A 17,462-nucleotide genomic window follows, 5' to 3' on the forward strand; every position below is an offset into this window, starting at 1 on the left:
GCATGAAGATGAATTTGCTTTAGATCTTGATAAGAAACCCACAGAATAATATTAGGGTATGAGCTGCTCTGAGCTAAGAGCTATAAGCGATGCCTTTAAATAAGCCTCTTATTACCAGAATCCCCCACCCTCTCTAACCTGTCGCTCCAACCACGAAATGCCATGCGGTTACAGACCATTTACCTACTCTTAAAACAGCAGAAGCGTTATCCCTCTGTGATGACTAGTGTAGAGTCTGATAGCCAGACAACTTGACATGCTCCCAATCAATACCCGGCTATTGACTGCCCAATGGGAGAAGCACTATATCAGGCTTGGGAGAGGAAGAAAGCTGACATCCTCTTGCCCAGCTGCAAAGCGAGCTAAAAGGCACTGTGAAGGTGTCAGGAAGGACTGCAAAAAGAGATTAGCCAAGGCTGGGAAATGGTAAAGAGACCCTGGAAAGGGACCATGTGAATGTCATCAGACATAGTGAGAAGATCAAGGACATTCCCACTCAATAGGAGAGATAGAGAAGATGATAAGTAAGTCCTTGTGTCACTTATTGAGTCCACTCAATGTGAAAGGGATCACATGCATAGTTACTGACACCAGATGGGCTTTCAAAAGGTACTTGTTGCATGACAAAGTAGAATTCTACAGAGAGAGACAGTCTTATTCTTATGGTATAAGTCATCTAAAAAAATAAAAATAAATAAATACATCAACCGTTTTCTTTACCTGGAACTCACCATGAAGGTCAATAATAATTTCCATTTCAATATTCAAATGTTTTAGTAAAAATGCAAGTGGAAGAGGTTTTTTTTTTTTTTTTTTAAGTTGCAGCAAACAATTCTGGCAGAGAAGGCAAAACAAGGTGTCAGAAAATAATAATCAGAGTACAAACTGTAGCCAGACTTTAGGAAAACAAGCTGAAAATATGAATCAAGATCCTTGAGACTATTCATGGTCTTTGACTCAGTAATACCACTACTAAGACATCCTAAGGAAACAATAGACTATGAGGGATTTAAAAATTACTTAAGCACACAGATGCTCACAATAGTTGGTTATAATAATAAATATTTGGAAACAACACAGGTCCTCTCCACCCCCCCCAAAAAAATAGATGACAATGTTTGAATAAAAGTCATTAAATGGACTATTTATTATGTAATCATTAAAGTGGTATTTATAGATATTGCAATAGCACATAAAAAGGTTTGGTTATAATGGGAATGAGCTCAGATTTCCCCTAGGGGAAACTGCTTTATAGGAATATCATTTGGGCTTTGGGAATGAATGGAGCTATTTATCTTTCCTTTCTGAAGCCAGGGAAATATATGCAGTGTTCCAAAGTATAGCATAGATATTCCTACCATCACGTCTTGGCTCTTGCCTGTTTCCATAAGCTTTCCTATTTCTTACATTCATTTTGATTTTTGCTGTCTTTCAAGTGCTAATTCACCCTACTTTCTTCCATGATGACTGCACGATTATTCTAGAATGCAAAAACATCTTCATCTCGCAGTCTTCTACATTTTCAATCACATATCACAATATCCCAGTGTGTCTCAAGCAATATGAAGGAAGTCATGAATGCCTCACCATTAAGTTCACATAGAGAGGTTTGCAAATGTCTTATGTGTTTAAGAAAGGAAATAAAACACAGAGCTTAAAATGTGTCTGGCATCTGAAGCCAGATTCCATTCATTCAAGATCCAGCTCCACTAGCTGTGTGATATTGAGGAAGGTACGTAACTTTTCTGGGTTGCCATGTGATGCTCTATAAAATGGAGGTAGTAATACCATATGACTTTATCATTACATGGTAGACTAATTATGCATTAAACTCCCATAATCAAAACCTCTTCCTTTTAATATTAACTTGCACTCATAGGATAGCATGACCAAAATATACTGTACCTGTTTAGAAGTTTGGCTTTAACTACATAACCTTCTAAACCTGCACGTTGCATCAAACCAAGAACACGGGTGACTAACTCTGGTGGTCTGAAAGCTCTGCTCATTGGTTGGGTTGCCAGGGGTTGTGTGGATTGCAAATATTGGTATACCTTCAGTTATTCCTCTGGAGAACAGAATACAATGCAGAGAAGGCGGCTTCTAACCAAAACAACTTACAGACACGACACAATAGGGCTCAGTGACAGCTCATGGGATAAGTGAGAGACTCACATATCTTCCCTATCTGGAGACGGGAATTCCCCACATGCTCACCACCTCCTTCTTCAACAGGTGGTTTTGAACAAAGTGTATTTGAAAAGAAATGTAACTTGTATGCCCAACGTCTTTATGTGTCATCAGGTAAGGTGGAAGGAAAATTGAAATGGAATGATGATAGATCTACTTTTACCAGCAACCCGCTCTGTCTAAACACGTTGGGTTCCCATTGTGCTATTTCTTAGAGTCCATCATACCCTCCCCTTTACCCAGACTCCTCTCTTATCCACAAAAGCTGGACAGAAAAAAGTTAATCCTACATGTCCTCAGCCCTGTTGGTTTACATTCACTAAGAAGCACCATAATGAAAAATTAAAACACCCTGAAGAGCTTGAAGAAACAAAGGATTAAGAATACTCAAGAAATTATCAGTTTTGAGTAATACGAACTGTCTTACAAATCTGAAGACTATATATAATGTTGTGTGGATAACTGCTTCAAGAACACAGGCCCCAACACACCAAAGACATTGCCATTTCCACGGGAGTGGGGCTGTGAACTTGCTTGGGTTGTTTCAATCTGAGGGTGTCCTCAAATACCACCGAGCCTGCTACCTGTGAGCTTTGAGGGATCAGCTACCCCTCTGGTAGTTTTCTTACGTGGTGGAGGGCCAAGGGGCCTAGGGGCCTATGTATTGTCTTCTGCATTTTGGCAACTTTCATCTCCGATGCCCCATGTGGGGGGCAGCGCAGGGGGCTGGGAAGGACAGGCTTTTTGCAGGCAGGAAAGCATGCCTTGGTTCACTCAATTTACAAATCTGACTGAAAACAATGGTCCTCACTCAACTGGGGAAGGGGAAGAAATCAGTTAGAAGATGACAAATTCTTGAATTGCACAGGCATACCAGGTGTGTTTGCCAGCCCTCACAACCATCCAAGGACCTGATTTCTCCTGGCTGGGTGCCCAGAAGGGAAGAAAGAGCCTAACAGTGTGGCAACCTATCATAGAGCACTGAGCAATTTCACAGCAAGGGGAATAGAAGGTGTTATAAAAACAGAATGGTATTAAGGCTTTGTGTGTTGAGTCTCCTGCTCATCAGCTGGGATAGCGTTCCATTAAAAATCAGCACCTCACTTCCATTGATTTTCAAGTTCACACTTTTTTAAAAGCTGGAAATATTCTATTTTTAGCCTGATAGATGGAGAAAATTAAAGGAGAAGAGTATCCATAGAGATGAACTCCTCGACATAGTGTTAAATTAGGAGAAAGTGAATGGAATAAGCTATAAAAACTCATAGAAATGTTGTCATGTGATTTTGCCAAAATTTGGGCAGCTCTGACTTAAATTTTCTTCAAGGTTCTCACCATTACATTGATGGCTCTTCTGGTGGTCACTGAGCATCTCACAAGGGCACTGATGTGACAATCTAGAATCCAGACAGTACTATACATGTCTTGCAATGTGTCTATGCAAGTAAACATTGTTCTTGGCTACTTAGGGATGATATCTCTGGAATTAGGCTCAACACTCATAGGTTGGTATTTACTAGGAATCTTAAACAAAACATGTAATTTTAGCCTTAAAAGGGCCCACAAGATTTCATTAGTATAGAGTCTGTGAAGAAACAGCTTTGGAGTGACACAATGATATGCTTATTCAAGTACAAGAGCCAGGTAAAATCCAAATTTAATCTCTCTTAGTCCAGTGTTCCCTTCACTGTGTTCCAAATTTCTAAATAGAAAATTTTAAATAATATATTTCATTATATTGTTAAAATAAAAAAAAATATTTTTTTAGCTCTATTTTAGAGAGGGAGCATGTGCACAAGCAGGGGAGAGAGACAGAGAAGGGGAGAGGGAGAGAGACAGAGACAGAGAGAGAGAGAATGCCAAGCACGTTCTACTCTCTTAACGTGGGGTTTGATCCCATGAACCTGGGATCATGACTTGAGTCGAAGTCGGACACTCAACCAACTGAGCTACCCAGGTGCCCCAATAATATACTTCATTATAAAGCCAGGCGGGGTTTTAGCCAGGTGGTATTTTTCATTTCCACAGGCATCCAAGAAATAGTAACATCATCTGTGATGACCTTTGGGCTGTGTCGTCTCTGATGTGACTAGACATCTCTGTGGGCATGACTGGTAAATGCTACCTTGCAAGGCACAGAAAGGCTAATGGCTGAGAGGTGTTCAGGGCTGACAGTGACGACAGTGCCCCCTGCATCAGAGTCTGATCTAGCACTGCCGGCATCTCCCATTTGCTTTCTGAATCTCTAGGTGCCATCCTGGCAACAGCAGGAACTTAGGAAACCCTGGTGAGGTCCACCCCTGCTGGGCCTCACCGTAGTCCTCAGCAGCTCCCTGGCTCGGTTCTTACATTTTTCTAACAGTTCCACCTCCTACCTCTCTACCGTTGAAGTCAATTTCACAGCTCACATTTTCGATGAAATCTCCCACAACTATAGCCAGCACCTTCAGATTGTGTCTTTCTAAATTATCCTTACAGCTCACTTCACACAGTTTGACACACGATTCTGTAAACGGCAAACCTCTATTTTGTCGTGTGTTTTTGTTTGGTGACCCCAACGAGACTATAAAATTACAGTAATCGGGGCCCCGGCTAGTCATTTATTTTTTTACTCATCGCCCCTTATTCCTTGTGTGCTCCAGCCTCCCTCACTCACCCTGCTTTCTCTCTTACTTCTTACTATCAGCACTCTCCAGCCACGTCAAGCCATTCACACATTCAGTCTCCTTTTTCTTTTCTTTCTCTGCCACACTCCTACCAAAGATCAACTCAGGCCTTCTATTTGAAGCCTCCTTAACACTGACATGCCGTCATCGGAAGTTATCATCTAGATGCTGGTTCTCTCTGATCCCACAGCAAGACTGCAACTTTTGAATTGAGGTGTGCCCTTGTGACTTTCCTTAGCCAATAGAATGTGAGTGGACGTGATGTTTACCACTCCCAGGGGGAAACTTTCAATGGCCAGTGTATGCTTTCTCATTCTTCTCTCTGCCACAGCAACCTCCTGGGTGTCAGAGCACCGCCAGTTATCCCAGAATGAGGACAAAGTGGAAGAGGGGCCCCTGCCAATGTGACATAAGCATGTAACACAGGCATGACACAACCACTGGTTACTTAAGCCACTGACAGGTCTAACCGAGTAGCCTAACCGAGCCCATCCAGACAACACCCTTGACCTAATAGCTCCCCTTGGTGAGCCTAGGGCACATGGTCTCTCCTCTGCCTCCAACACTTATTCCATTTCCTATCTGTGTTCCTGGCAGGCCACAAACTCTCTGAGGATATGGCTTATAGTCCTATATGTATCCCACATGGCCACCAAGAAACACGTGTTGAATGAATGAACCCAAAGAGCCTGCCCCACGCTGAGCGCATCCTGAAGTCAGCACTGGCACTCCTGGAGGTGTGCCCATTCTGTGGGTAAGTCAGAACCACTCACAGTTATGGCAGGTGGCGCCACTGTAACCGGTGTTACTGCAGTTACAGGAGAAGCTAGTCCAGGACTGGGAGCAGCCTCCTCCATGTTCACAGTAGTTTGGCAAACACCTAAGGAAACAAAGCAAAAGCAAACAAAATAAACCAACTCAGTTGACATGAAGGGAAAACACAAAAATGTCTGATACCCAATTACATGGACTGATAGAAGAATTTGATCTTCTGTATTTCTATACTAAGTCAGACTTGAGTAACAGCAAAACAAGTCTTTGGCTTAACTGCAAGACACAGGTCTGTCCAGCACTACTGTGAGATGAAATGCTCACAGCTGATTTAGGCAATTACATGAAGCATTTCAACATTGGGGCAAATTGCCATTAACTTAAAGTTAATTTGAAGTGGTCAGGATCTGTAAGATTTTTCATTTACCATCGAACAAAATGTACAAAGATTGCAATTTTGCATTTTGGAAAGGTTTTGCATTTTTAAAGGGAAGGGAAAAGGGGCAGATAATTGAGGTCACTGTCCTCATGATTCTCTTCTGGGTGATGGCCAGGAATCTATTTTAAACTACACATGAAATTTGAAAAGATGTTACCTGCTCATTTAACATGCAAGGAAGCTTTATCATTTCAAAAAATGCCAACCCACCCTTAAAATGAGGCCTTTACTACTTATGATGAAAACAGTACGACTATTCTGAAAAACATTTTCACCACACACATTAAAAATTCTCTGAGGCATTCATATAATTTGACCCAGCGATCATACTTAAATGGCTCTATCTTAAGAATATATTTCAAAATATAAAGATTATGCATGCTAATTAACATCATTCACAAGGCAGCCATGATGAATCAATGTAGATGTCCAACATTAGAAAACTTCTTAGGGAATTTTTAGTACATAAAATTAATGGGCTATCATAAAGCTACTGCAAATGCTTAGCAAAAAGGATTATAACAAACTGAGACTGGATTAAGTGAAAATTCAAGATATTAAGCATGGCCACAACAAAATGAAATGAACACATTATATCACAAAAATGATAGGAAGGACAGACTTCAAGCACCACTTGAATTAATGGGAGTGAAGGCAAAGGTTCATATCTTCTGGACAGAGATCATGGGCTTTAGGGTCACTTATATCTGAGTTCGAATCCCAGCTCAGGCATTTGCTGCATGATGTCTTGGGGCAATTAATTCTCTTCACTTCTTACACACGCAACTTAAAATCTCTATAGCACAGGAATGGTTGTGACAGAAATAACCTGGTGAATGCTCAATATTAATAATGAATATAATTAAGAGTAAAAGCAGTGATAAATATGGGAACTCTTGAAAATAATCTTGAAATATAAAAAATACCATGAATTTAAAGGGGGAGAGGGTTTGAGTAAGGAAATTACAGAAGTGGTCTAATACAATAAAAGGGTTCATTATGTAGCCTCTGAGAATGTGAGGCAAGCAAAAGTAAGATGATTTATCCTAAGTGTCCTATATAGGTAGAAAACCCTCCAGCAATGATTGTTTCAAAGCCCAGAAACTAATATTCCTGCATATGTTCAGACGTATTATTAGAAATTTTCCGCTCAGCACAGCAAACGTACAATTGTGCTGACAGGGCTTATGTCTGGGGAAAGCATATCGGTAACTCCATAGTATCTAACTGTGGCTTAAAGAACAGAAGGGGGGAGGGGAAAGAGGAACCAGTAATTTTTCTATGGAACGTGTTCACAGAAACCAAGCAATCAACACATAAGCAAAAACAAGTGGTCCCTTCCCTACTCCAGATTGCATCCTTCCTCTTGATTCCCATTCCCAGCTCTCAGTCTTGGTCGAAGGGAAAGAAACAGGCTTGTCACTGATATGGACCAAGTCCCCGCCCCCCACTAGCCTTGAGTTGTGGGGAGTTACAGAAACTTGAGGCATCAGTGTCCACATCCACATATTCCAAGCAAAGATGTCTGCCCCAGGGTGTACCCTGATGGAGAGTCTGTGGGGCTAGCCTGTGAAAGCCCACCTACCCTACCCCTGTCTTCTCTTACATCCCAGCACCTCCCTGCTTCTGGATCACACTGCTCCTGCAGGGCATTTTCTCCATCATTTTCCCCACTGGAATTGTCAAGTTGTTACACAACCTCTCTTTACCCCTATCCAACTCCATTCCACTCCCCTTGTCCCAATGCCAAACATGCACACACATACACACACACACGTGCTCCCCTTCTTTCCCCAGCATATAGTTAATTGCTTTAAAGATGGAAAGCAGAACAAAGCCAGGTGGTGAGGTACTTAATCCTATAGTTCTCTTGGTTTCAGTATCAAGAAGGTCCACATCAGCCTCTTTTAACGTCTGACACTATAGAATACTCAGAAGTTCTCAGGGGCCATGTTATCATCCACAGGAAGAAAGCTTGTGGGCAGTGAGAGAGAGAGACAGAGATAGAATACTGGGGTGCAGAATGCAGCAGAAAGACCGAGAGTTCTGACAGTACTTGTGTGGCTGGTTTTGGTTATTCCAAGATTTGGCTGCACCCCTGAACTTCTGAGGGCTGCCTGTTTTAATCTGTATCAGGTGCTGTGAGATAACCCAAGATCATTCTAGAAAAAGCCCTATTCCATTCAGGCTGGCTTGAGCTGGGATTCCAGGACTTTCAACTAACAGAATCTTAACCTTTTGTAAAACATCACTCTATGAATACAAAAACAAATGAAAACCCTTGTTTTCCCTCTATTCTATACGTTAAAATATTTTAAAACTCAAGATTGCCAAATTCAGTCTGGCATGTAGTAGGAGAGGCCTGAGGAAAAATGGTAAGAAATATGTGGGCACTTTGAACACATCTTTAATAAGCTTCACACAGACTTCATGTTGCAGTGTTAATAAACTCAATTTGCCAGTGAAAGGGTAGGATAGAAATTCATTGCTTATGGTCACTTTAAAAAATGATATATTTCTGAAAGGGAAAAGAGTACTTTGGTAAGAAAAAAAATCTAATATTCCTAGAATGAGAAAAAAAATGAATGGATGTTTGTAGCTTGGTTCATTTTGGTTCAACACATACTATGATTAGAAAAACTCATCTGTAAAGCTGACACTCAAAATAAAAGATGCATAACCCCAATTTGCTTATTTAACAAGGGCAGTTTTATGAGTATAATTTCCACATTCTTTAATCAGTTCATTTTAACTTGTGCTTTGTTTCTTTTTCTCCCTACTTGCCATAAACTGAGCACTGAAGGCATGACCCAGAAAGAGAACAATGGAGGTGTTACCAAAGTGAGAAGGGCCCACTAAGGGTGAGAGACCGTCACTATCTTAGATGTAAAGCCTTCAATTCAAATTGTTAGGAGATAATCACTCTGAATTCCTATCTTCTCAAATTCTAATGATACTTCATAGGCAACTGGATTTGGATGGATGTGCTTTCTCTTGGTGCACACTGGTTTAACAAAGAAAACCGTCAGCATGAGCGCGACCCTTGCCTTTGTCCTGTCCAGGAGCCCAAACAAGCAAATGCAGGGATGTGTGTCAGCAAGGACTTAGAGAGTGGGAAAGACCCACTGGAAGCTATCTGCTTCTTTATCAAAACAGAGAATGCATGGGCTGAAGGGTGAGGACAGAAAGAGTTGAAGGAAAGGCAGATGAGAGTGAGAAATGGAAGGAGAGGGAAAAAATGGAATATGGACAAAAATTATAATGAGATTTAAGTGACAATTTGTAATTTTCCCCCGAATCAAAACTTGTTCTGAAAGAGAAAGATCATTGCTGGTTGGGGCTGTGGACAAGCGAGGGCAGAGGTGAAGTGGGAAGAAAAGTCCTCCAGACCGGTCCATGGACCTCTCCAGTGGCCACCACCCAGCCTGTGGGAGTGCATGGTTCTTGCTTCACTGCTGTTGTTTTCTGGTGTGGCAGGTTGTTCATAAGGATATACAAGAGAACAAAACATTTCTCTTTAAAGGCCAAAGAAGCTGCTTCGAAGAAGGGAAAGAATTTGTCAAGATGTTGGGAGATTGTGCCAGTCAGACGGCCAAAGATGGACATTTCTGAGAACGTAAACCAGAGCCCAGCTTCAAACATCCTGGCCAGCACAGTTTCTGCTAACCACAAGTTCTCTCCATTGGCATTAGGAAGAACAAAAAGACTGCCTGGAGTTTTCCTCAAGAATGTTCAGAGTGGTTATTTCCCCAACTTAGCTTTCACTGAGACCATGAAAAAGTTTCCAGCTGGAGCAGATGAGGCTTGAGAAAAGCATTAGGGAACCAGTGGGGTTCAAGATAGTTCCGGAAAATGTAGTCTGTCCATTCATTTATAATTTAAAAAGTTTCGTATACTTAATACCCATTTTTGGCTTTTCGTACACAAAAACCAGATTACTGAGCAATAGACATTGCAAGTCTCATAAGTATATGCCAGTGACTTCTGAGTTTATACTCTGTGCTCATAAATGCAGCTGTCTGCTTCACAGCTCCACTTGGGTGTCTAACAGATGTGTCAAACTTTGCATGTCTAAATTTATGTCCTGCTTCTCCCCCAGCCCACCTTCCACCCATATCCTTCACCATCAGGTGACAGCAACCCCATACTTGACACTGACTGTCTTGAATCCCTTCCCTCAGCCCAGGTCCAAGGTAGGAGCAAGCCCTCTGATTCTGCCTCCAGAATCCGTCCTGCATCTGACCACTTCCCATCACCTCTATTGCCACCGCTGTGGTCTGGGCCACCAGCATTTCTCGCTTCAACAACTGTAGTCTTCAATGAACTGACCTCCCAGCTTCCACTTTTGTCAATTCCCAACACAAGTGCAAGTGAGATCTTCTTAACCCTTAAGGTAGGTCGTACTGAAACTCTCTAACGGCTTCCTGCTGTATTCAGGGTAAAAGAAACATCCTTCAAATGACCTACCAGTCCCTGCTGATCTGTACACCCATTAATTCTCTGAATTCACCCCTAATCTTCTCCCTTTTCTACATCTGACCAAGCCACAGAAGCCAGCTTTCCATCTTTCCAGTTGACCTCCTCATTGTCCCTAAAGCATACCAGGGATGCTCCTTTGTCAGGGTCTTTCACTGAGATTCCCTCTGTCTAGAATGTTCTTCCCTGGATGCCTACACAACCCACACCTCACTGTCTCCCTGTCTCTGCTCAAATGATACCTTATGGAAGAGGCCTCCCACATTTATACTATTTAAAATTGCAAACGCCCCTTCTGTCTACATACCCAATCCCTTCTCTCAACCCTACCTCTTTTGTCTACCATTTTACTGTATCTTCTAAACCATTGTATACTCTGCTTATGCGCTCAGTTTATGATTTGTTGCCTATCTCTCCACACAAGAAAGTAAGCTCCATAGAGTTGTTCTCTCTTGTTCACTGAGTATCAATGCAGTAAACAGCAGGTGCTCAATAAATGATTTTTGATTGACTGGATGAATGCATGTATGAATGAATGGATGAATGGATGGTCGGATGGATGGATGGACATTTCTGGAGTGCAACAGTCAGCTGAAGCTGCCCGCTTTTAGTGAAGCCTCTTTAGTTAGCTGCAGTGTATCTGGCCTTCTTTTGTTTGTTATTACCTGCCTGACACTGAGAAGCACAATAAGAGGTGAGTGGGGATGAGGGGTGACACAAGAGCCTCACTTTTTTTTTAATGGTAAAGAAATAGTGATACAAGTAAAGAGAGCTTTCTGCACAGTCATAGATGAAGGGCAATTTAAAGAAGGGAGAAAAACACAGCGAAGAGGTGGTGAAGTTGATGCACACCATGAATGGATCCTCTTTAGTGGTCTTTATGGATGCACAGAAATGATGTAATCCCTTCTGATTACTTGTGACTACTGGGCTGTATTGTTGGGTCGCAACAATTTTATCTCCCAGGTACTTACAGGGATAACCGGCTCCAAATTGATCTGAAGCAGAACACTTTTGAATGATGCCACTTAAGAGCTCCTGAGAGGAAACATCTAGCATTCCTGATAAGCTGTGTGCAATTTCTGATAGATATTAATGAGATAAAAAGGCTGTTTGGGAAATTCAATTTACCTATCTAGCTCACATTGATTACTGTCACCTTTAACCAGATATTCCAAAATGCAATGACCTTTAACCAGCTTTGTGACTACCCTAATGATGTTTAACCAAACATCGTTTTCATGGCTAATCTCCTACAAAATACGGCCACCAAGAGGCAATTTAGGTTTGCTTTCTTGAAGGCTTTCCTCTTACCCCCTTCCTCTTACCAAGCTTAAAATGAAACTTGGAGATGTGCACACAGTCATATCTGAGATGTTGCTTTAATGGTGTCATTTTCCCCGTTTTATAAATGAGGAAAGTAGGACAAGATGAGAGTAAATAACTTGTCTAACTATGAAGTGACAGAGCCAGAAACGTGAGCCACACTACCTGTCACTGAAGCCTGTATTCTCAAACACTGTGCACCTTCTCTCCAATGGAAGATGATCCAGCTCCTTACAAGCAAACTCTCAGCATGCACTAGGACATCACTTCTGCCAAGAGCGGGAGGGAGGGAGGCTTCATGTAGTTGCCCACTGATTCCAGAAACTCATTAGCAAACTTAGAGCTGCGAGGTTAGACTTTTTCAAGATATTTTTGGTAGCTAAAGAGGTCTTAATGACAGTGAAAACTGTGTTAAATGGGAAGAAATAAACCCGAGGTAGAGAATAAAGGACATATTATATAATTAGTACAATGCTATATAATTCATTCTATAAATTCTATAAATTCAGGGATAAAGCATGAGGAAAAGAGGTTTTGATCTTGTTTTCAATCTCTTTTCACTACCAAATTGTTGAATTCTTAAAATTATTAAGAAAAATAGAAAATATACTCAGGACTCAAAGTTGGCCTTTGAATTCAGGGCAATAGACTTCATGGCCGGTCCACCAGGATGTCATGGAGCCCTTGACTGAGAACCCACACATAACCAGTGTTCAAGGTGTTCCACTAATATCAACAAAGCTCATGTTTCTATCTCCGTCATTTAGCAGAGTCAGTGTCTTCTTTAGGCACACAAATTTTAATGCCAGAAATTTCTGAATTTAGTATCAAAAGTTTAAGATGAACAAAATCTTAGTATTAATATTTGAGGGTTAAGAAGGAATAAGGTACTGAAAGAGAAAAATGGTCCCAAAGCCGATCTCAGCCAGAAACTTTTGTATAATATAATCTACATCTTGCTGGGAAGAAATTAGTATAATTGACTTTGATAAATATGCTTAAGCATATTTATCATGGATTTTAATAGGATTAAGACCAATGTCAGTCGATGGTCAACCTTACAGGGAACCTGACTTAAACAGTCTTGCATCAAGTCCAGGAGTTTAATAATCATTAATTTTTTTTTTTTTAATTCAGTCTAACAAGGGACATATTTAAAAGGCCCCTAAATAAAGCCTCTGCCAAGAATGGATCTTTGAATTGGCCGGAGATGGGTCTTTTATCTTGTAGCAAGACTGAAATAAAACTTTGAATTTGCATTTGTAATTTTAAAGAAATTTGGCCTATGTGGCCTAATTTGGCCTTATAAACACCAATTTAAAAAGTGTAAGATGACCAACTTAGACCTTAAAAATCTTCCTTAGTAGAACATCTAAGATAAATAGAGTTCACCGAAGTTAAATGTTCGTTTTCTGGATGCTTAACTTGTAGAAATATTTGTGGCATTAATGCAGTAAACTGAACAACTTGGAAAGTAAATAAATCATATTATAAATGTAGTTTAATACATTTGAAGGTATTTAAGTCACTAAGTCCATAAATGGGTTTAAGCATTATTCAAAGGGCTTTAGACCTGAGTGCTAATACTTGCTAGACTTACAAGTAGAATACGGTTTTAGAAGCTGAATTTACAAAGTTGAAAAGAAAACCGTAAAAAAGCAAGATTTTGAATTCATAATTTTAAGAAATTTAGCATCACTCTTTGAAACAAAAATGACCTTACAAACAGTCTAACTTGCATGAAAAAATCCTCCTTTGTGCATGCCACACTTTCATCATACCTGTTGTTGGCTGATTAATCCAACAGGAATTCAATTTTACCTTCCTAACCCACTTTATGGGGGACACTGTGCTCATCCACAGGCTCTACACGGTGCCCCTGATTCTCACCTTGAAAGCAACTTCCACTTGGATGCTGAATTCTATCTCTAGTCCCCCTGCTTCAGTGTGGCTCTGTCACTTTAGTGAGTACTTTTTGGTGAAAATAGTAGATTTTAGGCTCATTCTGTTAATCAAATTCTCCTCCCAAATGTTCTAAACTCCCCTAAATAGTATTTAGGTGAATGTATCTCTTGAAAACCAGCTAACCTTGGATTTTATGTTACTTTTCTTAATTTGTAAGTGTCAGGGAAAAACTGTTACATCCTTTTATTTTCATTATTTGTTTTTAATATTGGACAGTGGTTCTTTGTATTTTTTTTATGATTTCTGAGTATTTCTTCTTATTTTACACATTGTTCCTGTTTGGCCTTTGCCTGTTACACACTTTGGCGTTGATGCAACATGTGAAGGCTGTTGCCACTGACTGATATGGTGGCATTTCCAAAATTTAAATTATGTATCTGCTTTGACTTAGCAATTCCATTTCTTGGAATAATGCCCTAGAAATACTTTCTTAAATGCACAAGGATATACAAGATAATTATCATTATTTTTTTTTTTATTTTTTAACATCTATTTATTTTTGAGACAGAATGTAAGTAGGGAAGGGGCAGAGAGAAGTGGGCTCCAGGCTCTGAGCTGTCAGCACAGAGCTTGATGTGGGGTTCAAACCCACAAACCATGAGATCATGACCTGAGCCAAAGTCAGACATTTAACTGACTAAGCCACCCAGGTGCCCCAAAATTATAACCGTTATTAACAACTCAAAAAAATGGAAACACAGTCCACCATTTTGGGAACAGTTAAAGAAATGGTGGTACATCCACACTACAGAATGTTATGAGGCAATTAAAATGAATACATAAATCTATATGTAAGGATGCTGGAAAGTTCTACATGTGTAATATAATATTAAGTACAGAAACTGCACTGCAGAATAACATGTTTAGCTTCTGCTGTTATGGCCCTCATCATTATAAAGAGAAAATAAGGTCTAGAAGGAAATGGTCCAAAATGGTAATCTGCTAATAGTGGTTAAATGTGGGAATGAAAGTACCATCCCACTCTTTATTGATTTCCGGCTTGGTCATTGCTTTTACAACGAAACTGGAGAGAAATATATACACGAGCTTACATTCATATTTTATTTTGCTATTAGACAAGAGCAAAGAGAAACTTTTCATTTAAGAAATGGTCTGTAAGAAGAGTCAGGCTGTCCCAAGACACAGTGTCAGCCCAGGTAGGGGACCAGCTGGACAACAGAAGAGATTCAGATGAATGAGTCTTGTTTTCTGCTTAAAGCTACAGAGGCTCAGTGAGCCCCCAGGTCCCTCACTAAAGCAGAGCAGACACTCAAACCCAGGTCCAACTGACCAACCTCCCCCTCCCTCATTAAACTCTGAAAATAAAATTCATTGGGTGAGGCCTCTGTTCCTCTGGAACAAAGCCCACCTGGTAATAGAGTCCTAATGATCACATTCATTATGGCCCTCTATTGATCCATGTAAATTTTAAAAGTCTCGTGTAAAAATTAAAAAAAGAGTATCTTTTGTCTGAGAAAATAAGCATGCAATGGTGTGTGTCCCTGAGTAGCTATCCTTCTATGACAGTTATTTATTTAAACACACACACTGTTAGATACATGCACATCCCCCCAAAAAATCCCCAACCTGAACACAGCTAGAGGAACTCATCTGTTTAGATGAGCCTGAAAAAATACTCAGTGTATGTCTATAAACACCCACAGAAAAATTTTGTCCTCAGTATGAAATTTCCCCTTTCCGCATTCCCCATAACAGATTGAAATGAGTAGGACATCCATTGGCAGGCCTTTGAAATTCCCAAATGTTCAGATAAATGGTTACCTACAAATGAGTCTGAATGTATTTATGCTCCATTGAGTTACTTCCCTTTTTAAGAATTCTCATCCCTTCTTTATACAGCTGAAGGTCAGTTTCAATTTCTATATGCTTTCCTTGGAGACAAAAGAACAAAACATTTCAATAGTCCTCAAAATGCAAGCTGACTAATGCAAGCCTTTTAATGAAGCTCATACATTAAAAATCAGCTAGGTTGCGTTCCTTTGTCTGTTTGCTTTAATTAGCAGCCAACTGCATTGATCTTATTTTGGTCAGATAGCTTCTCTGAAAGCTTTTGAAACCTATTTCTATGCCTCTCCATTCTAACAATTACCATAATCCCATTTTACCCCCACAGTTGGATCTTCATTATAATTGAAATTTGTTGTAATTACAGCAGATGCAGACATTAAGGAATTAAGTGAATAAAAAGAAAAGTGTCAGAAGTCAGCTTCCTAAATTTCCCAGGGTCTAGTTCACAGCAGGCAGCCAATTGTCAACTGTTGCTGAGAAGATCCCAGGATAATGGACAAAGCAATGGTGGTGCACCTCCCGGGAGTACTGTCCACCTTTCACCCAGAGCCAGGCATCCACAGCAGCACAGCTCTTCCCTGCCCTGGCTTTTGATGGCCAAATGGGAAGGTCCTCTCTCCACTCTTCTGCAAACCTAAGGTTCATGACCAAGAGATGCTCAGTGCTCTGCAAAGGCCAGTTCTTTAAAGCAGAGGATGTTCCGATTCAAGAAGAATGTATCAGTGTTATCTATTTCAAAACTGCTAATATGAGGAGCAAGCTGAGGCCATGAAACTAATAGCAAGTCATTGCTACCTGGTCACTTTACAAACAAAGATACATACCCCTCCCACCTCCCCAACACACGCTTTCTCCAATAACAAAATAATGTTGTTGTTGTTGTTGTTTTTTAATCATAAGGGAAGAGAATTCCCTATCAGTCTGACATGGGTCATTCTGACTAAATAAGGCAGAATTGAATTTCTGTAATCAATCCATTTGTCTCCATGGCCTAGAAGTGATTCAACAGAATGGAAAAGCACCACACAATTTACAGACGGTCTCTGGACTTTACGGGAGAGAAATCTGGTCTGGGTTCATCTACTACATATCAGTTAGGTAAATGGTTCTGCGTGCCTTGCACTGGGATGCTTTTGTGTACCATCATATAGATGGTGTATCAATTGTTATGTTAAAGTGAGTCAGGAAATGCAAGCAAGAGGGTTTTCCAGATTATTACAGTGGTCTCATTCTTAAACATTAGAATATCATTCATATCCCACTATGAATGGGAACAATTCTGTTGTCTGGCTCAGTGCTTCTCAAATTTTGGTTGAAATGTGATACAGTAGGTCTGGGGTAGAGAGTGAGGTTCTATATTTATAATAAGCTCCCTAAAGATGCCAGAGAACTGCTAGTCCTCACCTTGAATACCAAGGATCGATTTCGAGCTCAAGGCTCGAGTTCTAGTCCATAACTATCCTGTAGAGATGGATCAGGGGATTGCAAGTTGTGAGGATTATTTTTTTCCCTTTTTTAGTTCTTGGGCTCTTTTTGCAATTATTTCGTTTTTAATTTTTTAATATTTATTTATTTTTGAGAGAGAGAGAGAGAGAGAAAGACAGAGCACGAGTAGGGGAGGGGCAGAGAGAGAGGGAGACACAGAATCTGAAGCAGGCTCCAGGCTCTGAGCTGTCTGCACAGAGGCGGACGCAGGGCTCGAACCCATGGACTATGAGATCATGACCTGAGCTGAAGTCAGACACTCAACCAACTGAGCCACCCAGGTGCCCCATAATTTTGTGTAATTTTAAACCGAAACATTATAGTTCTCTGGGGCA

General features: G+C 40.5%; 1 protein-coding gene across 1 annotated transcript in view; it reads right to left on the reverse strand.

The window, feature by feature from the left end:
* CNTNAP5 (contactin associated protein family member 5) overlaps positions 1-17,462 on the reverse strand; it is a 795,339-nt gene that overhangs the window by 300,310 nt on the left and 477,567 nt on the right. The window contains exon 11 of the mRNA XM_042954126.1: positions 5,630-5,736. Coding sequence (XP_042810060.1) covers positions 5,630-5,736 — 107 coding nt within the window. The remainder of the gene's footprint in view (positions 1-5,629; positions 5,737-17,462) is intronic.

The sequence above is a fragment of the Panthera leo genome, chromosome C1 (genome assembly GCF_018350215.1).
Source record: "Panthera leo isolate Ple1 chromosome C1, P.leo_Ple1_pat1.1, whole genome shotgun sequence".
Taxonomy (NCBI): domain Eukaryota; kingdom Metazoa; phylum Chordata; class Mammalia; order Carnivora; family Felidae; genus Panthera; species Panthera leo.